Genomic DNA, 27,789 nt, shown 5'->3' with positions numbered 1-27,789 from the left:
CCAGAGAGGCCCCCTCCTCTCTAGCGCCCCTATAGCGCTCCCAACAGACCTCCCAGCGGACCTAGCGTCCTTCCCAGCGCCTAGCTGGGGCGTGCAGGTACCCCTGGAAGCCCCGGAAGGGCCCGGACAGGTCCGAATCCCCCCAGATAAGCCCTCTATAAAGGACATCAACCAGGGAAGGCTCCAGAGGGTCAAGGACCAGCTTACCCTACACGGACAACGGGCCCTACTGGAAAATTCGACCTACCTTAGCCGGAAGTGGCTGGAAGTGCTGCCAACATCAAAACAAACCAAACTAGCAGACTTCCAAGTCACAGAAGGCCTTAGGGTACGTCTTATTCTTCCTGTACGCCCACTTAACGTACCCTGTACCTACTGTGGCTCTATAGTCACGATAGGACACGAGGATACCTGTAAAGGCGCTGAAAGGCACTGGCAAATCCGCCATAACGCCATCGTCAGGGCCCTGTTCAACGCAACCGTTGCTACCCTGGACCCAAAGCTCGAGCCGAAGCTCCAGGGTAACCAGGACCTCCGCCCAGACCTATCCACAACCTTAAATGGCTCGGTTAGGTACTATGACGTCCAAATTGTCGCTATAAACAAGGCGTCAGCACGAGAGGACCCCCAGAAGGCCCTACAGGAGGCTGCAGACGCTAAAAGGGCTAAATACAGGTCCCTAGGACCCCAATTTTACCCGATTATTATCTCTGCTGGTGGCCTAATGGAAAAGGCAACCACAAAGACCTATAAGGACCTGCAGACCACTATAGGACCTGTGGCAGCTACCTGGCTGGACACAATGGTCTCTTTAGCGCTCTACAAGGCCCGGGTACACTCTAGCGCCTCTATCGCTAGGAAGCAGCCGCCTCCTAGCACCTCGTGGGCCGCTATACGCGAAGGGCTCCGGGGAGGACCTGCCACACAGACCCTCATGCCCCCCCAGCACGTCCAGCGGTCCTTTCAGCGCTCTTCAGCGCCTATAACAGCCGCCCAGCGCCCGTCAGTGCCTGCAGCAGCCGCCCAGCGCTCTTTAGTGCCTGCAGCAGCCGCCCAGCGCTCTTCAGTGCCTGTAGCAGCCACCCAGCGCCCGTCAGTGCCTGCAGCAGCCGCCCAGCGCCCGTCAGTGCCTGCAACAGCCGCCCAGCGCCCGTCAGTGCCAGCAACAGCCGCCCAGCGCCCTTCAGAGCCTACAGCAGCCGCCCAGCGCCCCACGGGCGCCTCCCGGTACATGCAGCACCTGTTAGAAGGAACCCAGCGCTCTCTAGCGCCTTCAGAAGGCTCCCAGCCACCGGAAACCTCGTCCCAGCGCTTCCAGAGGGAATACAAGGCTATGACAGCCGCCCAGAAGGCCCGGAACAGAGCCGCCAAGGGCCTGCCGGACCTCCCCTCCCCGCCGCCGCCCCTCCGGCGCTCCCAGCGCTCTACAACAGCCTCCCAGCAGCCACCCCAGCGCTCCCAGCGGTCAACCAGCTCCCCAACTGCCTCCCAGCAGCTCCTAGGCAGCTAAGAGCCACTATAACGCCCCTCCACCCACTATAACGCCTCTCTACCCACTATAACACCCATACTAACACCCTCTACCAGCTAGAACACACATTCTAGCACCTTCTAGCAGCTAGAACACACACTCTAGCGCCTTCTAAGCAGCTAGAACACACGCTCTAGCACCTTCTAGCAGCTAGAACACACACTCTAGCGCCTCTAGCAGCCAGAACACGCGCTCTAGCACCTCTATCAGCTAGAACCCACGTCCTAGCACCTTCTATAGCTAGAACACATATTCTAGCACCCCCCCTCCACCTACCCTATACCACCCACCCTATACTACCTACCCTATACTCTCTTTCTTAGGACACTCTCCTCTTTACTTTCTTTCCTTACTATTACTTTCTCTAAATGTATTATTAGAAAATTCCCGAGCGAGCTAGCTTAGATAACTCAATTTACAGTTTCTAACCCTAACCCTAAGTAACCCTAAAATTACACTATTAGATAGCCTAAGAGCTAAATAATTATAATTCTAATAGTGTAATAGTGTGCTAGTACTAAATACCTGTTAATTACTCTTCTAGCTAAGAATAGGTGTTTTTAACGTCTATAACTATAGTGAAGGTTTTATTAGGATTTATGTTAACTGACTTGCGTTTAAAGGGTTTAATAAGCTTCGCTTTTACCTTAAGCTTTAATATCTAACTTACTTAGAGGCAAATTCGGGCTTATTAGATATCAAATTGCTTCTCAATCTTCCGCTGTATTAGTCGGATTATATACTAGTTAGTTAAACGGCTCGTACTAGCCTAAAGAAGGCGGCGAAGCTGCTATCTCTATATAGGTGTTTTGACCTCTAGAAGACTGATATTAAGTGCCTTTTCTAGCTCTATAGATACTATTATCGGTATTATTAGCAGGCTCTGAGCTATTAACAGGCTTATTAACAGCTTCGCTATACTAACTAGCTATAGGCCAGCTGCCTTCCACCCTATAAGGATATTCTTTTTAGATATTCCGGTCTCTCTAGTAATTACATAGTACTAGAGAAAAATTCGCTTTCTAAGAGGCGACGAGTTATTATCTATTAGCCGTTTTCCTAGCTCCTTTTTATAGCTAACTTTAATAGGACTAAAGACTACTATATTAAGAGGTTAAAGTATATAAGAGCTATAAGCTAGTAAGAATAGAAGGAATATATTATAAAGATAATATTTATATATAAACTTAAGTGTATAGTAGCTACTATAGCTGTTAATAATAAGAAGGTGTTAGTTATTATTATTAGTTAGATTTGTCTCTAGTATAAAAATCGTTTTAAGCTAGTACACTATAATTATATTATTCGTCTAGCCTTAGTCTATTACCTTAAAAAACCACTTCTTAAAGGGCTTTAATTCTTCTAGAAACCACTATTATTAAATATTCTTTCTATTAAATAGTACTAATAGGTTTAGCTTCGTCTTAGCGGCTAAGATACACTTAAAGATTATACTCTAATAATATAGCCCTAACTGTCTCTTTAAGGCAATCTTCTTCTAAGATAATCCTAGTACTAAGCTATTCTCTTAGAGGCCTATTATAAGCCCTATCTTATCTATATTCTATTAGTTCTCTAGGGGTATCTTTATAAGTACTAGGATTGTTAATAGCTTAAAGAAAGCCTATATAGTATAAGTTAAAGCGCTATTAAGACGTTAGAAATTAAGTCTCTTACCTCTTAAGGACCTAACCTCTACGTTTCGGGCTAGGAAGCCGCGTAACTAATTTACACTAATTAGTTAAAGGTTGCTATTAGCGATAAATAAGAACCTAGCTATCTTCTAGCAGCTCTTATAGCTCGGCGGGTTGCCTATAGAGTCCTGAATTAGGATCTAGGTGATAAGAGATACTTCTTAAGAGGCTAGAAGCTGTTATATCGGCTTAAAGGCCTCTTTTCGTGTTATCTGGCCGTTTATACGGTTCTATATCGTCTAGCGAGGTACTCCCTATCGGCCAGCCGCCTTCCAGATACTGTGGCCGCTAATAACGTCCTGTATAGCATTTTAAAGCGCTTATTTGGTATATTAAGGCATAATAATATAATAGTTCAATTTTAACACTAAAATAATTATTATTATACGAGAAAACACAGTTCTAGTAATATAGGTTAGGGATGGAGGTGGCTGGGAATTACTAGCCCGAAAGTGGGAATGGCCTGAAAGTGGGTTGTTAACGTTAGAAGGTGGCCTACTCGCTTAGGTGGCCCACTCGCTTATAAGCTATGTTAGTATAGTTACTACTATTAATATTTATAGTATATATATAGGATATACCTATACTAGTAGTAATAAATAACTAATCTTAAACCACCTATTAGTACGCCTTAAAGGGAAGAACCTCTAATAAGTAATATTATCCCTCTATAATAGCTATTTCTACGCCTCTACTCCACTTATACTACCTATATTACCCCCTAAAAATATCTTATACTTAAAATTAAATTAACTTATAGTATAGTAATTCTCCTAGTTATATTAGGTATAGTAGTATACTTATATTTTTTATAGTTATTATATAATATATAGATATTAGCGGTATTTTAGCCTATCCTAATATAAAGGCGTAAAGTGTGGGATATAACTAGTAGTAAGAGGTAGATATAGAAAGCTAACTAAATTACTCTAATTCTAAATAATAGCTAGATAGTTCTTTATTATATCTTTATTCTTTGCTCTTTATATACTATATATTAGGCGTGTTTATATTAAATAATACCTTTTATCTATATAATCTTATTAGCTTACACTACTAGTAGTGGACCTACTAATGTATCTAACTCTACCCCTAGTCGCGGAAATCCAACTCTACCCCCTGTTACTACTAATTTCCAATCTAACTCTACTGTAGTTATACTAGACTGGGTTAGTAGGCTCACTTCCCCGTCAATAGTACCTAGGATCCGTTTCCCACATTTTTGGCATATAGTTTATCCCTGGCTTAGGATGCAGTGGTCGCGGAAACTCGATGATTTACCGCCATTCGAAAAATCCAACGTCGGGCTAGGCAAATCATCACTAGAGCTTTCCGGGCGACAGCAGGTGGCGCGGTTGATATTGAAGCTCACCTGCTGCCAGTGCTTTAACAGCTTGAGCAAATGGCGATTAAAACGACAATGCGTATCAGAATAACACCACTTTTCAGCAATATGGCTGTGATCGAAGGGAATCAGGAAAGGGGGTATCAGCCTCGTGATGCTACGAGCCCTCTTGACCGATTCTCGCCGATGTTAGAGGACAAGTTCGGCGTCCAACTAAATCAACTCGAGAAATGCCAGCCGCACGTCGTGCTGCCTTGGTGGACACCGCCGGTCACACGAATTGCCAAAACGGCCGCAGAGGCAATTAAAGAGCATGACGCCATAGGAGCCCGGACGATCTGTATCTACACTGACGGAAGTTGCATTAATGGTCACGTCGGTGCAGCTGCGGTCGCTCCTAACCTCCAGTTCAATAGCATTACCACAAAACGGACGCAGTGTATGGGCACCTCTGATGTATCCACCATATACGTGGCGGAGCTCCGTGGACTAGTTCTGGCTCTGTAAATTGTCCTCGATATCCAGCAAGCAGGCGCCACCCCTGGCTGGTGCGCCATCCTCACCGACAACCAGGCGGCCATATAAGCCATACAGAGCCCGAAATGTCCATCCGGCCAAGACCATCCGGCCAATACATCCTTGTTGAGGTAGTACAGGCCCTAGACAAACTTAGGCGCTAAAAATGGAAGATCCAATTCTATTAGATCCCTGCACAAGTCGCAGTGCCTGGAAACGAGGCTGCCGACCTGGCAGCTAAAGAAGCCACGGACCTCAACCTAGCGCAACTGGACAACACGTGCTCTTCTGTACATATGTACGCACGGAGCGGTTGTCGTCCACTATCCTGCACGACTCCTTAGAGTATTTTTATAAATTACACGTACTGAGACACGTAGTTATTTGTCCTTTTGAGGCCTGATTCCCAATTAGGCATATCACATTTAATAAACCATTTATAGAATAGTACACCCTCAGTATCCTGCAATCATATTTACAAAAGTCGTTCGTGAGCCAGCTATTTATCTAATTTTTGTCATCTTCGATTCGCACATTGCCTCCATCATCCTTCTTTCGCGCGTATTCCATCTCTTTCTTATTCCTCTCTCAGGGCCGGCCAGGCTTCTCCTCCGTCGTCGTCTCGGACCGGTTGCCGTCGCTGCTCTCCTGGTGCTGCAGCTCCCGGTGCCTGCTCTCCGCGTCCAGCATGCTGTCAAAGCCGGGCTTCCACGCCGCCAGGCACGACGCCAGCGCGACGACGGCGAACCCCAGCATCGCCTTGTACATGGTCAGGTTGGCCTGCCCGTACGATAGCCGCACCAGCGCCGCCTCCTCGGCCGGCAGCTGCTTGACCCGGTTGATGGACGTCAGGATCTCGCCCAGCTTCTCGCGTCCCAGGACGGGGCCGACCTGCCAGCTCAGCCGGCTGGAGATGATGCTCTGCCCGATGGCGATGCCGACGAGGCCACCGAGGACCCGGACCTGCGTGATGGCGCTCGTGACGACGCCTGCGCACAACCAATGTTAGCCTTGCTAGGTTTCTCAAAAGTAATTAACCATGGCTGCGTGGGACTGTCCCACTTACTAGTGTCGCGGTGGTTGACCTCTAGCCTCACGGCAATCGTCTGGCTGCTGATGGCGATGCCGAACCCGAGCCCCAGCAGGACCTGGAAGCCGTACTGCCGCGCCGGCACCGCGCTCGCCCCGTCGGGCAGCGTCATCAGCAGCCCGAGGCCGACGATCTGTAGCGGGATGGCGCCCGCCATCATGTACCACGCCATGCCCTTGACCCGGGCCCGCGCCGACACCATGCCGCCGATGCCCGACCCCGTTGCCGTCAGCAGCAGCAGCGCGAGCATGTCGATGCCGGCCTGCATGGGGCTCAGGCCGTTTTGTACCTGCAGCCGCTGCGGCAGGAAGATGAGCATGGCCATGAAGGGGAAGCCCGAGAAGAAGGCGGACCTGCGTCGCCTGGTTAATTACGGATCCATCCACATCACGCATCTTCGTCTGGGGAATGGCAGGGGTGGTGACGACATTGTTTTGGAGAAAAGCTCACGATATTATCAGGCCGGCCGTTCGCTGCGACACGATGCGCACCGGGAAGAGCGGCAGCAGGTTCTGGTTGGGCGGACGCCGGTCGACGTACCACTGCCACAGGGCAAAGGCGGCGAAGCACACGCCGCCGACGACCAGGTTCGCGACGACGACGGCGCTGTTCCAGCTGTAGTGCACACCGCCGGACTCGAGGGCGAAGATGAGCGGGATGCAGCCGCCGAGGAATGTCGCAACGCCGAGGAAGTCGATGCCCTGGAGGGTGCGCCACGTGCGCGGGAGCGGTCCTGTGTTGACGGGGAAGACGAAGATGACGACGACGAGGCAGATGATTCCGGGAGGAAGACTAGAAAACAAACGGACACAAAGGCCCCAAAATGTGAGTTTTTGGTCAACGGGGGGAAGGGGGGAGGAGTTTGGTTAGGGCGGGCTGGCTGGCTTACTTGAGGTAAAAGACCCATCGCCAGGTCGTCGAGTTGGCAATGACACCACCGAGGATCGTGCCGAGGATGCTGCTCGTGGCAAAGATGGCGCTCATCATGCCAAAGGTGACGCCAATGTGCTGGACGGGCGTCACCTCGGCCATGACGGTCATGGCCAGGCTGTACAGGCCTGCGCCGCCCAGGCCCTGGAAGGCGCGGAAGACGATGCTATTCGCGCGTGTGAGGTTAGCATCCAAGTCTGGTTTGGGATCATTTTCTTATTTTTTCCCATTTTCTTTTTGTTTCTCTCTTATTTTCTCGTATGGGAGTTGTTGAGGACGTACAGTTGCTTCATCGTCTGGCTTAGACCGCCGGCGAGGGAAAACGAGGTAAAGATGAGCTGCGCGGGAATCAGGGTCGTCTTCCTCCCTACCAAGTCGCTCGCGCGAGCCCATACAACCAAAAAGGCTACATTAAACAGGTTAGTTTACTTCATTGGCTTCTTTTTCTGCATCTCTGTTTTTTTGGTGAGAGTAATTGCGTCGCTCAGGTCGGGAACGGCGGCGCGATCCACTGGCTCACATACCCGTGTAAGTGATGAGATACGACGTCACGACCCAGTTGCTCTTGTCAAACCCCCCCAAGCTCGACGAAATCGACAACAAGGCCGTTCCGATAATCGTCGTCTCCAGGCTCGAGAGCAGGAGACCCAGTCCGAGGCTGCAAAGGCAGATTGTTAGCGTGGGGGCGCTAGGCCTTCGCTGGTTGTCTTCAGTTGCGGGCGTATACCATGCCAGCGTGAGCCACAGGCTCCATCCCTGCATCGGCTTCAAATGGGCGGCGGGCAGCCTGCCCGTTCCAGCTTCAGCCGCTGCGACATTCTCCGTGGCGCAGTCTCCAGCGACTGCGACGTCCCGACCGGGCGTCGTTTTTGGTTGGGACATGGGGGGCTCGCCGTCGTGCGGGCGGCAAAACCGCTGGCTCCTTGTTTCTTAGTTGTAACTTTTATTGACTTTTTCTTTTTTTGGAAATGCGGTTGGGAGATGAACTATTTTCTCTGCAACTACTTGTTTCGTCGCGAACAGCCAATGATGGGTCGTGAGACGGTTTGGGTGGGCGTGGCTCAGCTGCACGTAGAGTATCGCTATATATCAAATGGCGAGTCTGACGCAAGCATGGTAGGAGAATGCGACCTTGACTAGCCCTTTTCAGGACTCAATTAATTGAAATTCTCCCTTGACTCCTATGCGAGGCGACCTGTTCGTCCATTCAGCGGCGCCATTTCAATGCCCGGCGCTGGCCAGCTGCAGGCCAACCCTGCCCGGCCTCCCCCCCAGCCAACATATTAGATGCGGTGATGCCAAGCCAAAGGAAAACGGTTTATTAAAGTCGCCGCGGCGAGATTCTGGGTGCGAGGCGGGTCCAGGTATCATGCAGGTACCTCGGCCGCAGCCTTGTTGCTGTGAGTGACCTGCCGTGTACCCGGGCTGAACAGGGCTGAGCTCAAAGTCGCCGAGAAACGCTTCCCGCGCCGATCCAGGCGTCGTGTAAGTGCGAGTGCGACCGCCACCAGGACAAACCCGCGCAGCCAACACAGCTTCATGACACCCGTCCGTCGAGTCCAGCGCGGTGCCGGCCCTCACATGGACCAATCGAGAATGGTTGGATGGGCCTTGGGCATCGCCGACCGCGTTGAAGAGTCTCTGAATCGATCTGGCACTGCCCCCCCCCCACTCCCCCGTTCCAATTAAGCATAATCTCCTCTGCTCGCTTTAGTTGCGAGATGTGCTTCGCTTTCGCTGTCACATCTGCTGCAGACGCTTGACACGCAATCAGCTCGCATTATGTTATTGTGCACAGCCGCAAGGCTGCTTTTGGCATCTGCTGTTGCGAGGCGGTTTGTAGTCCCTTGTTGTCTTGCGATCAGGAACCGTTGGCCTTTTATGTTCCCTTGATCTCCCATCATCGATTAGTTGCTACAGCACTTCTTCATACCTTTCCTCTTCAGATCATCCTTCCCCATATCATCCTTCTCCATAGCATCCTTCTTAATACCCCTACTTCTTCACTCTCTTCCCTCTTCCCTTTCCCACCTCGCGTCTTGTCTTCTTCTCCCCCCACCTACATCTTAACTTTCCTCATCCAACATCAGAATGTCGCAAGTACCGCCCTCGGATCAGGGACCACCTGCTGGTGAGTTCCCTGGGCTGCCGCCGTACGTGGTCCGCTTCGGCCCCAAGGCCAACTGCACCATCAACATCTGCCCCGTGCAGTACTCCGTCTATGGCTACCGCCCGTCTCTGATTGCCAACGTCCTGTCCATAGCCCTATTTGCCATTGCTGGTCTCGTCCACATCTACCTAGGCTTCCGATGGAAGTCGCGCTTCTTTGCCATCGCCTGTGTCATCGGCTGCATCTCCGCCATCCTGGGCTACCTCGGCCGTGTCCTGCTGTACCGCAACCCATTCGACTTTGCCGGTTTCATGCTCCAAATCAGTAAGCAGATCAAGCCTGCGTGGTGTGGCTCGAATTTCTGTTGTTGTTACTAACAACGAGTTCTCTCAACCAATAGCTTGCATCACGACCACGCCCGTCTACTTTTGCGCCGCCATCTACATCACCCTCGCCCAAGTCATCAACGCCTTTGCTCCTCAGCTCTCTCGCTTTAACCCGAGCTACTTCTACTGGGTCTTCCTTCCTTGCGATATCGTCTCTCTGGCCCTCCAGGCCGCCGGTGGAGCCATGTCTGTGTCGGCAAAGGGAGCCAGCCAGCTTGGCGTCAATCTCGCACTCGCCGGTCTCGCGTTCCAGGTCGTCACCATCGTCATCTTTTGCGGCTTCATGGGAGACTTTACCATCCGCTACTTTCGATCCGGAATCAATGCGACTGAACGGGACTGGAGAGTCTACACCTTCTTTTCATGTCTCTATGGAGCTGTAATCCTCATTACTGTCCGCTGCGTCTTCCGTCTCGTTGAGCTCCGCGAGGGCTACGGTGGATCGCTTGTCAAGGACGAGGCCCTGTTCATTGGCCTCGAGGGAACGTGAGTATTCTTTCGCTATCCTATTCTTCCCTTCCATTCTTTTTTTTCCGGCTGACTGCCTTTTATGTTGCTCGACTGACGCTTTGCTTCCGACTCTAGACTCGTCTTCGCAGCCACATGCGCTCTGACACTTGGTCATCCTGGACTCATCTTCAACGCGGATGGAAAGACCAAGTGCCTTTCCGATACCGAGTACCCCCTGAACGATCAACCCAGCATCAAGTCACAGGCACAGTCTTGCTAGAGATTTTCTTTTCACTCTGAACTGGGTGATGACCGTTCCATATCTATCCTGGTTCTGATTTGCATCTGCCTCTGCTCTTGGCTTCGATTCTACCTCTGCTTTGGGGTCTACTTTTGGTTCTGCTTCTGTCTCTGGTTTTACTTGTGGTTCTGAAAATCTTTTGTTCGCCCTTCGCTCGCACTACGGCTTTAGGTTTTGCTTTCTCTCAAGTTGGCCGGCAGAGGTCACGTCGCTGCATTGGTCCGAGGGGCAACTTGAGAGTCAGCAGGTGTACAGAAGGGGAAAACAAAGAGTGCGGCGATGGGATACTCCGAGAAAGATCTTGCTTTTATAAATAGTTTCTTGCTTGCATAAACCAAATTGTTCACATTAGACAGTCTATATATCCATTGATTTATATCCCAAACCTGGTGTCAAGCCTCTGCGTGTGCTTTTGTCCGCATCGTTTTTGAGGGTTTTTTTTTGAAACGAACATGATACAGAATTTCAAGGTAGTTTCTATATTATAACGACGCTGCTTCTCTTTCTTCACAAAAAGACGAATCAATGTCTTTCGTAGTGCCAACGCCCTTCAATTGACCAGCTCACGGAGTTATGAGGTGGAAACTGTGGTGAGTAGTTGGAACTCATCACGAAATAGGACGTGGCTGTAGAAAGAGTTCTTACTTTTAACATATAAACATTCTATTTGCGAAATGTAAGAGAATCATCATGGAAAATATGTACACGCCGAGCTCATAGCTTCAGAGGCAACACCACAGCCAGGATGACGATGCCAGCCACGGTCAAGCCCGCCGCACCAACGAGCGCCCAAAGATCCAAGTTGCGCGCCTTGAACCAGCCCATCCTTGCATCCGCGGTCTGCAGATGCATGCCGCGCGGCCTTTCCACACCAAAATCCCTTTCTGCCTTTCTCCCCTCCCAGTCGATAAGAGTCTCTTCGATGAGGTCAGCCGCCAGAAACTTGCGCTTCGATGTGAGCTGCGCGATGGCGCTCAGTCGCTTGACGTTGATCGAGATTGGACCCTGGCAGGCAATGTCATCCACGATGCGGAAGATGGCGGCCGTGATGTCGTGCGTGGTGAGCTTCTCCTTCTTAAAGGACAGGGCGACGCCGGCATCTCGGGCTCGCATAGAGTACTGGATCTGGTCAAAGTAGACAGGGATAGAAATCAGAGGCACGCCCGCAAATGCGGCCTCGTTCTTGGACGCAGGCCCAGTGTGGCTGACAAAGATGGCGACGCTGCTGCTGTACAAGAGGGCGCGCTGCGGAGCAAAGTCGACAAACAGGAGAGACGGATGCGCGTTGTTGATCAAGTCTCCGACGGTGGCCTTTGCGAGCTTGTTGGCGTCATGTGCGGCGGTTACGGTTGGTTGTGACGTGTAGACGAGCTCCGACTGGATCAGCCGGGACCGGTTCTTGGACTCCACTGCCCAGACAACGCCGTCAACCTTGCCGGCATCAAGGGCGGCCATGCATCCGCGGAGAATATGGCAGAACCGCTCATGGGTCATGATTACGTGCGTTCCCATTGAGACGTAAACCACCCTATGGCGAGTCGCAAGGAACTGATCCAGCTGCGGAGTCAAAGGAGTGTACGCCTTCGACAGGATCGGACCAATTGGCACGACGTTTGGCGGAAGATCCTTTGCGGCCTCCATGCCGAAGAAGGAATTCACAAGACAGAGATACTCTGGCTTCGGCAAGGCGGCCGGCATTCTCGTCACACCCCTGGTAAGGCGCATCTTCTTGGTCGTGCGCAGGTATCGCAGATACTGGGGCAGTGCAGTGGGAAGCGCCGCTGCGTTCTTTAGCCTCTGCCAGATGGTTGCGAATTCCGACGTGATGACCTCCATCTGCAGTCCAGGAATTCCTGGGATGTGAGCCGAGTGAAGCATGTTGGTAGGCATCTGAGGCCAGTGCATGGCGAGCGGGATGTCGTGTTCGAGACAGACGTCCCTCGCCGCCTCGACCCAGTAGTCTGCGAGGATAAAGTCGGGCCGAGACTTCTTGTCCTGGACGACTCTCTTTAGCGAGGTGTATACCTCTGGCCATGTCGACTCAATGTATGCCTTGGTTTCGAAGACGGTACGCCAGTTCTTGATTAAGTCTGCGTTCCACTCGCACATGTTGATGTAAGCTTGCTCCTCCACGCTCCAAGGCGCACTGTTGCCGAGGACGTGGAGGCGAGATATGAAGGGCCAGTCCTTGAGCCATCTGTCACGGCCAGAGAGGGTGCCAAACTCAATCTCGTACCCTCTGGTTGAGAGTATCGAGGCGATCTCGAGTACTGGAGCTGATGCCGACAGTCAGTCAACTTCAACTATATTCGCCTCTCAAATAAGGCGGGTGGGGACGGGAAATCTCATGTATTAGGCCCAAAAGCTTAATACGGAGAATAAATAAGCCTACCTGCATTTGTGTACCCGCCGCCACAGACTAACACCAGCACTCGCTTTCGTGGTGGACTGTTGCATGTTTCATCCGACGACGTCTTATTGGACGGGCCTGACTGGGTCGTGAGGCTCTGAGCATCCATTACGGTTAGATGGTTGGAAACGACTGCTGTTGCTGTTACGGAAGCACGATTTCTAATGTTTATAAGATATCTGGGCAGTGGAGCAATCTTCTGAAGCGTTGAGCCAATTAGCGCCCTCAACAGGGATGATTCTCAGCCATCAGAGCACAAGGCTGCAGCGGTCAGGGTCAATGTCGCCGCGGGGACAACGCAGGCAAAAGCCAGTCAGCAATATATACTGGAGCATAGCCTGATTTCGCCTTTCAAATCCCTCATACTATTCTTACTTTGCCCTATTCCAACAGATACTGGCGGCTTACGAGGCACTAGCAGGATCTTATGCGCACCGCGGGCACGCTGTCAAAGGCTTCGGGCTGCCAGCCTGCCTCTGTTAAAAGCCCAGAAACGCCCCAATCCACTCTTGCCGTGTCCACAGCTTGCTTTCGGCGTCCGAGAAAATGCCAAGCTGGGACGCCCACCGCGGGCCTTCCGCTCAACGGCTCTAGACTTGAACAATGGGGGCTGTGGGCTCGGGTGGCTGACTGCTCTTCTCGCCGACGCTGGGTCCGGCAATGCCTTCACTGATCAGCTCCAACTCTCATGGCAGTGGTTGGAATTTGAGCACTAAGTGGATCCAGTATCGAGACGCAAAGCAGAGAAATGGCACGTTTTTGAAATAGTTTCCGCGGCAATATCCGTCACCGCTCCAGACTACGCTCACTTACATCGGTTTGTTAGGCTCTGGGCTCAAGGCTCAAGGCTCAGAAATTTCTAACACGTAGCGAGCTTGACAGAAATGCCAAACACCTCATTCTAGGTTTCATTCAAATATACGCAACATGTGCTGCTTTGAGCATTGTCGACTCAAGCTCGAACCATCACTCCAGACACCCCCGGCTCAATACATCACCGCCTCACGGCCAGGCTTTGCAGAGCACCAGCACACCTAGAAAATCCGGGAGTTTTCATTTCATCCCAATCAGCCAAAATGCCTTCTTACATGGGAGACGAGTGCTCTGCAGCGGCGCCCTCTCCACAGGCTGACACCGAAAATGTCATGCCAATTGCCATCATTGGCATGTCTGGACGTTTTCCTGGCGACGCCGAAAACCCGATGAAGCTTTGGGAAATGATCACAGAGGGAAGAAGTGCAGTTGATGAAGAGAGACATCTCTGCTTTTGACGCTCCCTTCTTCACCATCTCGGCCGCCGAGGCTCAAGCCATGGACCCTCAACAACGCATGGCCCTCGAGTGCGCCTATGAGGCACTTGAGAACGGTATGTGCATTTCTCCGACAAGATCAATTCCAGTCCGAAACTGACTTGCGTCTGTGAATAGCTGGCATTGGCATGGAGGAAGTCAACGGATCCGAGACCTCATGCTATGTCGGATCCTTTACACGAGACTACAGTGATATGATGGCTTGCGACCCCGATGACCTCCCCTTGTACCACAGCACCGGTACCGGCTCAGCAATCCTGTCCAACAGAGTCTCCTGGTTTTTCAACATGAAGGGCCCAAGCATCAGCCTGGACACTGCCTGCTCTTCATCCATGGTGGCTCTGCACCTTGGCTGCCAGAGTCTTCGTTCGCGAGAGACAACCCTGGTAAGTGGCCATGACCATGCAGGATATTACCTAGAGAATTCTTCTAACTGACACGTGCTCTACTCAACTCTAGTCCGTGGTCGGCGGCACCAACTTGATTCTCCTCCCTGACATTATGGGTACCATGGGTAGCCTCAACTTCCTGAGCCCGGATGGAAAGTGCCAGTCATTTGACCACAAGGCCAATGGCTACTCTCGTGGTGAAGGTATGGACAGCCAATTCTCTCTAGTTCACGAATCAGACACTAACATCAAATGCAGGTGCTGCCTTTGTTATCCTGAAACCCCTTCACCTGGATCTCCAGGACGGCGATGTCATTCGTGGTGTAATTCGCAACACTGGTGTTGGTCACGACGGCCACACTCCCGGAATTACTCTTCCCTCGGGAGAGGCACAGGAGGCTTTGATCAGACGTGTCTATGCTGAGGCTGGCCTTGGCATGGGCAACACAGACTATGTCGAAGCTCACGGCACTGGTACCCCTGCTGGTGGCCCCGTCGAGACAGGCGCCCTTGCCCGAACACTTGCTGCGTCCCGGCCGCGCGGTGATCCTCTGTACGTCGGCTCTATCAAGACCAACATCGGCCATCTCGAAGGTGCCTCGGGCCTCGCTCAGGTTATCAAGTCTGTCATGATGCTGGAGAAGGGTGAGATTCCGCCCCTGCTCTGGTTCGACAAGGCCAACCCGCGCATCCCTCTTGAGGAGTGGAACGTGAAGCTCGCAACGGAGCTCACTGCTTGGCCCAATCAGGGACTACGACGCATCTCAATCAACTCTTTCGGTTATGGAGGAGCAAACGCTCACTGCATTGTTGATGACGCCATGAACTACCTGAAAGCACGTGGGCTTTCTGGCCATCATAACGTCCAAACTCTCGGCACCATCTCCCCGACTTCAACTCCTGATTCGGGTGTTGGCCTGCCCAGCCCTCTCAACGGCCTAACCCAGCAATCTCCCGGAAACATTGACTTTGAGAAGGCTACTGCGACGCCAACCCTTCTCTTGTGGACAGTCAATGAGCAAAACGCTGCTTCGCGAAATGGCAAGATTCTTTCAGAGTACATTGCCTCAAAGCTGCAGTCGGATGAATCTGAAAAGAGCAAGAGGGCGCTTCTCCGAAAGCTCAGCATAACTCTCGCAACACGACGAAGCATGCTGCCGTGGAGAATGTTTGCAGTTGTCAACTCACTGGAGGATGTGGTAACCCAGCTGAGAGAGTCGGCGGCCAAGCCGCTCCGAGTCACTTCGAACGCTGACACCGCACCGAAGCTGGGCTTCGTCTTCACTGGACAGGGCGCCCAGTGGTTCGCCATGGGCAGGGAGCTCTGCGCCTACCCAGTCTTTTACAACAGTCTCCAGGCTGCGAGCAACTACCTGCTGAGCATTGGCGCCTCCTGGTCAGCTGAGACGGAGTTCTTCCACGACGAGGAATCCTCCAACATACTGTCCCCCAGAATCAGCCAGCCCATCTGCACGGTTCTCCAGGTTGCACTGGTCGATCTGCTCAAGACCTGGGGCATTACTCCAACTGCGGTCGTCGGCCACTCAAGCGGAGAGATTGGCGCGGCCTATGCCAAAGGAGCTCTTTCACGAGAGAATGCGTGGAAGATTGCTTACTACCGGGGTTTTCTTTGTGGCGAGGTTGCGCCGCACTCCAGCGGTGGCATGATGGCGACCGGCCTGGGCCCGAAGGAGGCCATGTCGTACATTGAGCGCGTCACCTATGGCTCTGCTACGGTGGCCTGTGTGAACAGCCCCGAGAGCACGACGGTTTCTGGCGATGCCACTGCCATCGATGAGCTGGAGGCTATGATCAAGGCTGAAGGACACTTTGCCCGCAAGCTCAGAGTTGGTGTCGCCTACCACTCCGCACACATGCAGGTCATTGCCCAACAGTACCAGGAGGCCCTGAGCGACTTGGAAACGCTCCCTGATACCGACAACTCCGTGACTATGTTTTCTTCCCTCACGGGCAAGGAAATTACCATCAACAGCGAACTCGATGCGGAATATTGGGTTGCGAACCTTGTCAGCCCCGTTCAGTTCTCTGACGCTGTTCAATGCCTGCTCAAGCATACCGATGGAGACAGCAAGCAGAAGGCGAATGCGTCATTTGTCGACCACTTAGTAGAGGTCGGTCCAGCCGCAGCATTGAAGGGTCCCGTCAAGCAGATCCTTGGTCATGAGAGTGTCGCCGCTTAAGCATCCGCCGTCACATGTCAATCCGTCCTTGAGCGAGGCAAGAACGCTTGCGAGACGGCTCTGACCGCAGCCGGCCGACTCTTCCAACTTGGTGTTTCACTGGATCTTCGCTCTGTCATGGAGAAATCGGCAAGCTTCTCTCGAGATGGATTCCTCGTGGACATTCCACCATACGGGTGGAACCATTCGCACAAGTACTGGCATGAGGGCGCCGTCGGTCGCGCTCATCGCTTCATGAAGGAGCCTCGAAAGGACCTCTTCGGCGCGGAGACGCCAGAGAGCATTCCCGAAGAGCCGAGATTCCGGAACATTCTTCGCCTCAGAGAGGTGCCCTGGATGTCTAGCCACGGCGTCCAAGGCTCCTTCTTGTACCCCGCGGCCGGTATGATGATCATGGCAATCGAGGCCATGACTCAAAAGGCGGACACGACAAGAAAGATCAAGGGCTACGAACTGCGCGACATCATCATCAGCAAGGCAATGGTGATCCCGGCTGGTGACAGGGGCATTGAGACGGTTCTCAGCCTCAAGCCCTTCCGCCACGGCTCGCAGGCCCTGACCTCCTCCTGGCAGGAATTTGAACTCTTCTCAAGAGTGGAGGCTTGGGAGCTCAACTGCTCCGGCCTCATCCGTCTCGAATACGAGCCAGTGCAGAAGAACAACGTTTTTGCCGACGAGGAGGGGTCGCTCGCCAAATCGTATGCCGAGGCCTTCGAAAAGACCCGCAGCGAGTGTCTTCGTCCCCAAGGCGCCAGAGAGTTTTATGACCACCTGGATGTCATCGGCCTGAGCTACAAGGGAGTTTTCCGCAGCTTGTCGGAAATCCGCAAGGGAGACAGACAAAGCGCGTGCCAGCTCACGATCCCCGACACAAAGAGCGACATGCCTCGTCAGTTTGAATACTCTCACGTCATCCATCCCGCCACTCTCGACAACGTCATCCAGATGGCCCTCCCCGCTTATTCTGGCATCGATGAAGAGCTTGCTGTTGCCATGGTCCCTGTGTCCATCGAGCGCCTCTATGTTTCTGCCGAGGTCCCCAGTGCGCCGGGCTCTGTGCTGGAGGGTTATTCTTCCTCAGAGGTCACTGGCTTCGAGGGCGGTACATGCTCAGTTGTTGTGTCCGACACCACGTGGCAGAAGCCACTTGTTATCTTCAAGGGTCTCAAGTGCAAGAAGCTCGAGGATCTCAATATGGACTCTACGTCTTCGACCGAAAAGAGTCTCCGTAGACTTGGAACAGTCTTGCACTGGCAAGAAGATGCGACCTTTTTGGACAACGAGCGCACGCTTGAGCTTTTTGCGGACCAGGTCGGAAAGTACCTCACTGTTCCTGACCGAAAGACCTATATTGAGCTTGAAATGGCTTCTTTGATCATCTGCAAGCGAGCTCTGAAGGAGTGCTCCGCTGAGGAGTCGGAAAAGTTTCAGTTCGACTTCAAGATGTTCTACGACTACATGCAGCACTGCCTTCATCGCTACAGAGACGGCAAGCTACCCTACCAGAACGAATACAAGAGCATTGACTGGCTGGGCATGACCACTGAGGAGGAGGAGAAGCTTCTTCAGCGCGTCTCAGAGACATCCACCGATGGCAAGGCCCTTGTTCAGCACGGCCGAGCTCTCCCGCAGATTCTGCGCGGTGAAGTCACTCCACTTCAGGTCCTTCTCCCCAACGGCGGTCTTGGCGATTTCGATCGGGCCGCGCTTGGCAGCGACATCTGGCACGCTCAAATGAGCTGGTACGTCGACATGCTGGCTCACAAGAACGACACTATGAAGATTCTTGAAGTTGGTGCGGGCAAGGCCCGGGCTACTCTTCCGATACTTAAAAAGCTGGGGGGTGCCAATGGCACTCCTCGATTTTCCAGCTACACCTTTACGGATATCAATGTGGCTTACTTTGAAGAGTCGACCAACACGCTCTCGCCGTGGCTTCCATTCATGGACTTTGCCATGCTCGATATCACAGAGGATCCGACTTCTCAGGGCTTCGAGGAAGGATCTTACGATCTCATTGTGGCATCCAAGGTTATCCATACCACAGGATCCGTTTCCAAAGTACTTGAGAATATCAAGAAGCTTCTGAGGCCGTATGCAGCATCCCCCTTCCAAAAACTATTAGTAACCACTGACTAACAAAATGACAGAACCGGAAAGCTGGTCCTGACAGAAATTACCGCGATGGGCAAGATGCGCGCCCATATGATTGTCGGTACCCTCGGCGGCTGGTGGTGCGGTGAGCAGGATGGCCGCAAATATGGCCCGACGCTCGAGATTGACCAGTGGGACAAGGCTCTCCGCGACGCGGGCTTTGATGGCATCCAGGTAAGCTTCTCGGATGCCCCAAGCCCTGACACTGCTGTTTCTGTCATCGGCACTGGCATTGCTGGCACCGCGGAGCCTTCTGTACCCAAGGAAGTCCTCCTCGTGGCGCCCAACACTCTCGATCACGATGTCGCCCAGGCCGCGATTACTCTGGAGCGCGAGCTCATCGAGCGCGGTGCTGCAGTGACGGCCATGTCGTTGACAGAAACCACGGCTTTGGACGCCAGCAAGCTCAAGCGCATGTCCTGCATCTGTCTCGTTGATGCTCGCACCGCCGAAGGAATCCTTCCCAGCATTGGCCAGGAAGAATGGGACGCCCTGAAGCACCTGATCATGTCCATCGGCTCCATGACCTATATCACCAGAGGTGCCACCCAGGACAGCGAGAACCCTTCAAACAACTTGATGACAGGCATGGCTAGAACTATCCGCTCGGAGCTTGACGAAGTTCGCCTGACGACTGTTGACATGGAGAGCATTTCGTCCCTGAGCAGCAGGGACAACATTGCCGCCCTCCTCAAGGTGTTCATCTGCGCGAGCCAGCCTCTGGACAACGAGCGACGACCGGACTGGGAGTACGCCATCCGCCAGGGCAAGCACATGGTGCAGCGAATCATTGTCGAGAGCAACGTCAATGAGATGGCGTCTGCCTGGTACGGGCCCCCGAAGCCTGAGCTGCTGCCTTTCAAGCAGCCCGGCCGCCGCCTGAAGCTCGGAATCGAAAACCCCGGCCGCCTCGACACTCTGCGGTTCGACGACGACCAGGTCATGAACAAGGAGCTCGGCGCGGACGAGATCGAGATTGAGGTCAAGGCGATAGGCCTCAACTTCAAGGACATCATGGTCGCCATGGGCCAGCTGTCCCAGCCCGCTCTCGGCCTCGAGTGCTCTGGCTTCATCAGCCGGGTCGGCTCCGCGGTCAAGGGCTTTGCGCCCGGAGACGCAGTCTTGACCTGGAAGCTGGACACGTACAACAGCTTCACTCGCGCCCCGGCCGCCATGGTCCAGCATATTCCCCAGGGCATGAGCGTGGTGGAGGCAGCCTCCATTCCCCTCATCTACTGCACCGTGTACCGCGCCCTGGAGGGAGCCGCAAGGCTCCGCAAGGGCGAGTCCATCCTCATCCACGGCGCGGCGGGCGGTGTTGGCCAGGCTGCCATCATCATGGCCCAGGCCATCGGGGCCACCGTCTTTGCCACCGTCTCGACCGACGCCAAGAAGAAGCACCTGATGGAAGCCTATGGGCTGCCGGAGTCCCACATCTTCAACAGTCGCGACAGCGTACAGTTCTCGCAGGCTGTGCTCCGACTGACCAACGAGCGCGGTGTCGACGTTGTCCTGAACTCGTTGGCCGGCGAGGCTCTCCGGGCGTCGTGGCGCGTGATTGCTCGCTTCGGCAGGTTCGTCGAGCTCGGCCAGCGTGACATTGTTGGCAACACCGGCCTAGATATGGAGCCCTTCTTCCGCAACGTCTCGTTCCACTCCGTCAACCTGACCGACTTCCTGGAGCACGACATTGACGGCGCCGCTCAGGACCTGGCCAAGGTCGTCGAGATGCTCAACCAGCGCATCATCAAGCCGGTGTCGCCGATCAACACGTTCCCCCTGTCTCGCATCGAGGAGGCGTTCCGCATCATGCAGACCGGCGCGCACATGGGCAAGATTGTCCTCGAGGTCAACGACGACGACCTCGTCCCGATGCTGCCCGCGACGGCGCCCCCGGTAAGGTTCTCCAAGGACGGCACGTATGTCATCTCGGGCGGCAGCGGTGGCCTCGGCCGCTTCACGGCCACTTGGATGGTCAAGAGCGGCGCGCGAAACATCATCATCCTCTCGCGGTCTGGCGACGCCAAGCCTGCGGTGCGAGACCTGGTCGCCAACCTCGAAGGCGCCGGCGCGCGAGCCGCCGCGTGGGCTTGCGACGTCGGCGACGAGTTGGCTGTACGACAGGCAGCTGAGCGCTGCCAGAAGGAGTCGTGGCCACAGATTCGAGGCATCATCCAGGGTGCGATGACGCTGCAGGACGCTGTAAGTATAATTCTTTTGGTCTACGCGGTCTATGAAACTGCCTGCTAACTTGGCTACAAGGTTTACGAGAACATGACTCTCAAGCAGTGGAAAGACTCCATCTCCCCCAAGGTCAACGGCAGCTGGAACCTTCACACGCACATGGCGAAGGATGTCGACTTCTTCATCATGCTATCTTCGACCGTCGGTATCGTCGGCTCCCGAGGCCAGTGCAACTACGCGGCCGGAAACACTTATATGGATGCCCTGGCGCGCCACCGTCGCAGCAAGGGCCTCCCCGGCTGCGCCCTCGACCTGGGCGTGATGCTCGGCGTCGGCTTCCTGGCCGAGGACACGACCGACGCGATGCGCGACAACATGCAGGCCTGGGCCCTCCTTGGGATCCGCGAGCGCGAGTTCAGTGGCATCCTCGAGGCCGTGATCCGCAACGAGAGCACCTCCGGCGTGCCGCTGCCGGCGCAGCTCATCCTCGGCCTCGGCACCGGCGGCATGATGGCCTACGCCACCATGAAGTACCCGTGGTGGATGAACGACCTCAAGTTCGCGCACGTCATGCAGATCGACACGCAACTCGTGTCCCGCGCCGCCGACCTCGCGCAGGCCGCGGACGCCATCACGGCCAGGCTCATAGGCAAGCTGGCCAAGAGCCTGATGATGTCGGCCGAGGACATTGAGCCCACCTAGCCCGTCAGCAGCTACGGCGTCGACAGCCTGCTGGCGGTCGAGGTGCGCTCGTGGGTCCGCAACGAGGCCAAGGCGGAAGTATCCGTCTTTGCTCTGATGAGCAACATCCCCATCAGCCAGCTCGCGGCCAAGCTCGCGGCGTCCTCCAAGGCCGTGCCGGAAGCTTTGCTGTCGACCGCGGCGTAGGGCTGACAAAGCCATGCATGGAAGATGGGGGATTGGGCATGTCAGAACTGTACTTGTAGGAGTGGAATACGAGCAATGGCAAAAGATAAGGCGCCGAGATTTAACTTCCTTTGTTAATCAGATTGCAAAAATGGAGCGGGGAATTCGATTTACTTTGTTCATGGTTAGATTTCCTTATACCGTCTGCATTTTGAAGCAGTCGATGTAAATATATACCTATTTCGCAATACTTTCCTCGTCAGCGATGTAGAAATATTCTTAATCTCGCAACACTTGCCTCATCGGTCGATTTTCTATCTTCCTTATCTCGCAGCGCTGTTGTTGACCAAACGATGTGGCGCATTATTTATTACATGGCGCTTTCTGCTTGGCGGCTGATTGATGTATTTTTTATGGCGCACCGCTTTTTGTTCGCCAATCGATATGTACTTTATTACGTGCTACGCTTTCCGGTCTTATACTGTTGTCGTATCTAGTAATATAATTCGAGTCCGTCCATGGCTACCTGCAGCGCCTCGCGCAGGGTTGTTATTTTCAACTGTGTTTGCTGCGCTCCCTCCATCACCGTGATAGAGTAGAATAGTCTTTCTAGCTGTTGAAGGTGAAAGTCCATTGTGCGCGCGTATAAAATGAGCGTCAGCAGTGTTTGCGTCCCAACAGACTTCTGTTGCACCGGCCAGTCAACGCCATAGCTCGACTCTCGAGTGCTCGACCCCGACGACGACGACGACGGTCTGAGAGACCATGCGCTGCGGTGGCGGTCTAGCAGGAGCTGGTAGAGGTCTACTATGGCATTGGTTACGGACACGACAAGCAGGTAGGCTGAGTACCTGGGCTCCTCCACAAATGTGTGCATGTCTCCGAAGATGGGCAGGACAAGGTCGCAGAACATTCCGACCGTCTCAAACACCTGCCGCGTCCACGAGTCTCGCTGGGCGTCCGCCGGGTTTATAGGTGACTTTTCCAGCCGCTCACGAGAGCTATGGAGCCTGAATAATATCTGGGAGAGCTGGCTGTAGCATTCCATGAGCGCCGGCGTGCTCGGCTGGCTGGTGAGCATCCTCGCTGCCGAGAACGAAAGGGCCATCTGCTGCATGAACAGATCGTCCTTGTCCATTTGCTCAACGGTGTCAGACGTCGGCATGAACATGGCGCCCGGAGCAGAGGGGTCGTCTGGCGCCGTGACCGCGAGCATGTGCGGATCGAAGACGAGCTCAGGGCGTTGAGTCTCGTGACTGCTGTGCTCCTTGTTTTCAGAGTGTGCTTCAGGCGCAAAGCCAGAATTCTCAGAGAATCTGATTGACGTCAGTGTTGGTGAAAATGTCTTTCCGTTGACAGCATTGGAGCATACTTACAAGCTTGCCATGTATGAGCTCATGCTCTCCGAGGCGGAGACTTTATTGCCGCTCTGCATCGGCTCCATGTTGTGTGTCATGGAGTCCAAGAATGTCGACTCTCCATTAACTCCTGCATGTAGAAGTGTTGGATACTCTCCTGAGCCTTCAGTGGGTTTGCTTGCAGATCCGAATAAGCTCTCCTGGCCAACATGTTCGTGGAACTCTTCGGTTTGTGGTCGTGTGACGCCAGTGTGTTGTTGCTGCTGCTGCTGCTGCACTGTTGTCGCCGCCGCCTTGTCTGGCAAATTTGGTTCCTGCCGTGAGCTTGGAGCGTTTGCCGACTTGTCCTGACGCCGTTTCCGCCCTTGTTGCTTCGTCTTTCTCTGCTGCTGGGCGGGCCGGCCCATGCGGTTTCGAGGACTGTAGATGCAGACCTGGTCAGCGTCCCAGCAGTTGGCGCAGGCGCCACGGCCACGGGAGATGCATCGAATCTTGCGACGGTGACAGTCGTCACATGCGTCACGCAGCGTGTCCATCATACAAGGTAGGTATTACACGCTTGAATTATGGAGCGCGGCGAGCGGCAAAGCGAGCAAGTGGTGATCTGTGTTTGCGAGCCAAGATGGGGCCGCCGACGCAATGCAACGTGGGGCGAGACAGTGATCGGCTTGCTGAGAACCGGGATGGGCGGCTGGTCTTATCCCAGGTGTCACTTCGGGGCAGCTCAGAACTGCGGATGATTGTGTCAGCATTATTTTCCTCTGAGCCTTGTTGTGTTCGTATCTGGACGACGTTGATTGTGACTGAAAGCGTGACTTGTGGCTTCTCGCATTGATTGATAGTGGGCCAAAGGCCACGCCTTGACCGGGTTCCCCGCTCCCTCCTCCTGGGTCCAAGCTGCGAGCTGCAACCTGCAGGCTGCGAGCTGCGAGCCGCAAGCCTCTGGAAGCCTCGTTGTTCCTCCTACCATCTCGTGGGTGCTAAATTACAACTCATGGTCCTGCGACTCGCATTTCATCATTCCACGTTGCCCATGTCTGCCCGACAATACGGGTGCTCAGTCACGCGTGGCTGGCGGGCAAGACGACATTGCCCGTTAGCAGAATAGATGATGTGGCGGGCGAGGCTGCGGCGTGGCAGGCTGAATGGACGACTGAACGGCTGGAGGACAACTGAATGGTCTGTCAAGGTTGCATCTCTCCACCCTTTCGCAATCCTTTCGCCATCCTTTCGCCATCCTTTCGCCATCCTTTCTGCCGTCCATTCTGCCGTCCCTCCTGCCGTCCCCTGCACCAGCACAGCCCACGGAAGCGCCCCGAGAGCTGACGATGCTACCTTGATGTCCTCAACAGACTGCAGTTGCGTGCTCGCGTGGCTGACGACGGGCGGCAGCCAGCTTCTCTTCTGCCACATAGGAGTCCCTGCCTCCATGATTGGCTTGTTGATGAGCCAAGCCGTACCCAGCTCGGCCGTTTTGTGGTCTCCAGAGCCTTATTTACGAAACATCATGCTCAAGTTATTATTATATTGATTAATTTCAAGCTCAGCAAACTACGGTGGCTGTAATTTACCGAATAGATTTTGAAAGTAGTACTCGACGGTGCACGGGCCACATCCCACGACCGACTTTTAGTTATCACCGGTTATGTCTGCAACCACACACGTGCCAGAAGTACACTCGATACTGGGCTTCTGCAGCGCAAAGCTGTGATGAACAAGGGCGGTAGGTGACATCACGCAGCCTTATTGATGCCGGCGGTGGTTGGACTCGGCTTACGACGGCAGGCTGCCTCAAGATGAGCTAGCATCTCTACGCGGACGGCGAAAAGCGGTTATCAATGGGGCCGATGGGTAGTAATACTAATTGCAGTCGCGATGCGACGACATTTTTTCCATAAAGTCTGCGAGTAAACTTCGCCTGCCCCTATTCTCTCCGCATAAAACACCAGCGGAGTGGCGTCCTCCACGTGCATGAGGTGCATATATATGTGCCTTACAACTCTAAGCCCCCATCTACTAGTGCTATGTACGAGCGAATATTGGCACATAACCTATGCCTGCTATGCAACGGTCTGTCACGCTTAAGAATAACTGCGTACTAAATAGAGGAAACTAGATCCATAATGTTAAGGACTCTGTAATTTCGCTGGCAATTGCCTAATACTGAAAGCGTGTATTATGTCCTCCTCTATATTAGATAATAGAGAGTAAGTAGATTGCTGTTACTCTGACTAGTATTCGCTATATTGTGTTGGTTGGAAATGGAGGAGCCTGGAGTCGTGCTCTAATAAAGCTCGCGACCTTATTAACTGCGGGGGCCAAATTTGGTCCTTAGGCGACCTCCATCTAACACTAAAGTCGTTCTTAAAACGGAATGGCTTTGCGACTAAATTTAAGGCTGTGGCTAAGTGCCTATAGGTTGGTTGACTTAACCTGAGCCCCCGATATGTACTAGGACTTGGACAGGCCGCCGAGGCGAGTGCGGGATTAGGATAGCGGGTAGTATATAAACTATGGCCTAAACACTTTGGAAGGCAAGCCGCCTTATACGAGTCTAGTAAAGGAGATGAGGCTATGATCTAGCAAACTATACAATATGCACCAGGCACATATATATATGTGCAAGCAAATCTACCTAAACCACTATAGTAGTGCTAAGCGGCCAGAATAAGTATGAGTATGTTATGACGCTATAACGCATCGGAGCAGACGTTCTTCTTCCGGAATTGACAGTTATTTGTTTGAAACGAAGACAGAAGAATAAGATTGCTGTATGCACGCCCCTTCGGTCCCTCGGCCCGGCCGTTCCTATCGAGGTATAGAGGTGGACGCCTTGAGACTCCATTTTAACCACCTATGCGTATAGATTACAGATTACTGGGTACCGAAAGGTCCTTTTGTCATGTCTCCGCACCACCCTTTCACTTTAATGTTCTGTTAGTGATGAAAATGGGCCTAAGCAGAGGACCCCCTTTGACGAGGGGCTGTTTTTCAAGGTCTCCCGTTTCCCCCAACTGATCTCATCTCGTCCTATCTAAGAGCTAGTAAAGTGCGACTGGGGTGGCCCCAGTGCGACTGGGGTGGCCCCATGGCGTTGAGCACACGCAGATATAATGCACTGTATGTAAGGAAAACAGAAACTCCAGTAAAATCCCCTGCATGGTGTTTCTTGCACTTTCGGCTTCGCCGCCTCTGCATGGGTAAGAGAAACTAACCAGGGCTCGCCTAGGCGGCAAAACCGGCATCCTTATCGACCGTTGAGGCCACGGCTGACCCACAATTGTTTCCGCCGCCAAAACACGGCAGCAAGAGTGGGTTGACCTCTGTTTGTGTGCGTGACAGAGCAGTGTTTGGTCTGCGGCAAAATACATAGCATGCAGCGTGTAAAATGCGACGGAGAGTGCAGTGCAACTGTTGGAATCACAAAGGATTCATACGATATGTATCGCGAGGGTCTGGTGGTGGTGTGAAAGCGGCTTGATTAACGGTATTGTCAGAAATACGATGGCACCATTTTTTTGTGTAAAAATTATCTTCTTTCAAAAAGCTTGTTCTAACTCTCAATATTTCTATCGAGCCAGGTGAAATACTTGCTGCCCTTTAGGCAGCAGGATTGCCACCGTTGCTACCCAAAACCAGTGAGGCGGTGGCTGCGTACTTTTTCAGCAGCGCCACAATCTAACAAGAGTTTACGTGTCCGTAGAAGACGAGCTCATTGACGCTTCCGGAGACGAGGTGGTTAAGAATAGATAAGAATACGCTAAAAATGAGTGATTATTTATTACTGGGATGTCTGCCACTACCTTAAGACGAGGGATTATAGTCAGCACACTACGGCGAGGATGCTAGTTCTGACGAGGCTGAGAGCTATAGTCTTATATAAGTGGCGATAGATTCCGTAAAAGTGCGTAGCATATCGGCTTCTTCGTCGGCGAGAATCCCATAGTAAATGGCGTTAGGATTGGTGTCTCTCCTGAGCTGTCGGCGTTGGCGGCTAGTTCTGGCGGCGCTTGTTGTGCGTCGCACTGGGCTGCTGCTGGGCAAAAAGGGCCGGGTTGTTACTGGAGCGGCGCCTCTGAGCTTTTACTTACGGTGTCTTGTTCAGGGTATGTCGGCAGCTATCTGGTGTTGCCTAGGCTTGCCTAGACTAAACACTCTACCAACAATAGCACTTGCACGTATCTTATGCAGACTTGCCTTTGATCTAGTAACTAAAGTATTCCACTAGTACACTCTGTAATACTTTATAATCTGCTCTAAAGAGTTATATAACTATCTATCTATCCTAATTAGGTGTGCCAGCAGAAGCCCAAGACGGCCGCTGGGCCCTTGAACCCCGATTATCCGCCGGAAATGACGTCCCCCGTCGACATTTGGGGGCATTACAGCTGCAGGTACATTAGCAAGGAGGGTCATCCCGGCCAGTTTTATTGCGACCAAACGCCCACCACTGACTGTTACGCGATCATGGGCCCCAAGCTTAACTGTAGCCACGATGTCGAGATCGATGATTATTACCACAAGGTCGGCTGCCCGCTACCAGCTGGTTTCTAGTGGGGGGGT

General features: G+C 53.2%; 6 protein-coding genes across 6 annotated transcripts; 3 read left to right on the top strand and 3 right to left on the bottom strand.

Annotated features, from left to right (window-relative positions):
* Positions 1 to 5,674: 5,674 nt before the first annotated feature.
* Positions 5,675 to 7,988, bottom strand: LMH87_004912 (uncharacterized protein; the record flags this gene model as incomplete). The annotated part of the gene is made up of 7 exons (XM_056196199.1): positions 5,675 to 6,075; positions 6,153 to 6,529; positions 6,627 to 6,968; positions 7,066 to 7,272; positions 7,389 to 7,512; positions 7,631 to 7,764; positions 7,834 to 7,988. The coding sequence occupies 7 exons, from the start codon at positions 7,986 to 7,988 to the stop codon at positions 5,675 to 5,677; spliced, it is 1,740 nt and encodes a 579-aa protein (XP_056049752.1).
* Positions 7,989 to 9,197: 1,209 nt separating this feature from the next.
* LMH87_004911 (uncharacterized protein) lies at positions 9,198 to 10,332 on the top strand (the record flags this gene model as incomplete). The annotated part of the gene is made up of 3 exons (XM_056196198.1): positions 9,198 to 9,540; positions 9,617 to 10,088; positions 10,188 to 10,332. 3 exons carry the CDS (start codon positions 9,198 to 9,200, stop codon positions 10,330 to 10,332), a joined length of 960 nt encoding a protein of 319 aa, XP_056049751.1.
* A 735-nt stretch (positions 10,333 to 11,067) lies between these two features.
* LMH87_004910 (uncharacterized protein) lies at positions 11,068 to 12,872 on the bottom strand (the record flags this gene model as incomplete). The annotated part of the gene is made up of 2 exons (XM_056196197.1): positions 11,068 to 12,629; positions 12,746 to 12,872. 2 exons carry the CDS (start codon positions 12,870 to 12,872, stop codon positions 11,068 to 11,070), a joined length of 1,689 nt encoding a protein of 562 aa, XP_056049750.1.
* Positions 12,873 to 14,008: 1,136 nt separating this feature from the next.
* LMH87_004909 (uncharacterized protein) lies at positions 14,009 to 16,663 on the top strand (the record flags this gene model as incomplete). The annotated part of the gene is made up of 4 exons (XM_056196196.1): positions 14,009 to 14,129; positions 14,191 to 14,459; positions 14,533 to 14,665; positions 14,721 to 16,663. 4 exons carry the CDS (start codon positions 14,009 to 14,011, stop codon positions 16,661 to 16,663), a joined length of 2,466 nt encoding a protein of 821 aa, XP_056049749.1.
* A 117-nt stretch (positions 16,664 to 16,780) lies between these two features.
* Positions 16,781 to 21,703, top strand: LMH87_004908 (uncharacterized protein; the record flags this gene model as incomplete). The annotated part of the gene is made up of 3 exons (XM_056196195.1): positions 16,781 to 18,756; positions 18,814 to 21,019; positions 21,080 to 21,703. The coding sequence occupies 3 exons, from the start codon at positions 16,781 to 16,783 to the stop codon at positions 21,701 to 21,703; spliced, it is 4,806 nt and encodes a 1,601-aa protein (XP_056049748.1).
* A 658-nt stretch (positions 21,704 to 22,361) lies between these two features.
* On the bottom strand, positions 22,362 to 23,765 carry LMH87_004907 (uncharacterized protein; the record flags this gene model as incomplete). Its single annotated transcript, XM_056196194.1, has 2 exons — positions 22,362 to 23,184; positions 23,245 to 23,765. The coding sequence occupies 2 exons, from the start codon at positions 23,763 to 23,765 to the stop codon at positions 22,362 to 22,364; spliced, it is 1,344 nt and encodes a 447-aa protein (XP_056049747.1).
* Between the last annotated feature and the right edge of the window lie 4,024 nt (positions 23,766 to 27,789).

Source organism: Akanthomyces muscarius, chromosome 2 (genome assembly GCF_028009165.1).
Source record: "Akanthomyces muscarius strain Ve6 chromosome 2, whole genome shotgun sequence".
Classification (NCBI taxonomy): Eukaryota; Fungi; Ascomycota; class Sordariomycetes; order Hypocreales; family Cordycipitaceae; genus Akanthomyces; species Akanthomyces muscarius.
Note: the sequence above shows the minus strand (reverse complement) of the source record. Positions and strands in the feature narration are given on the sequence as shown.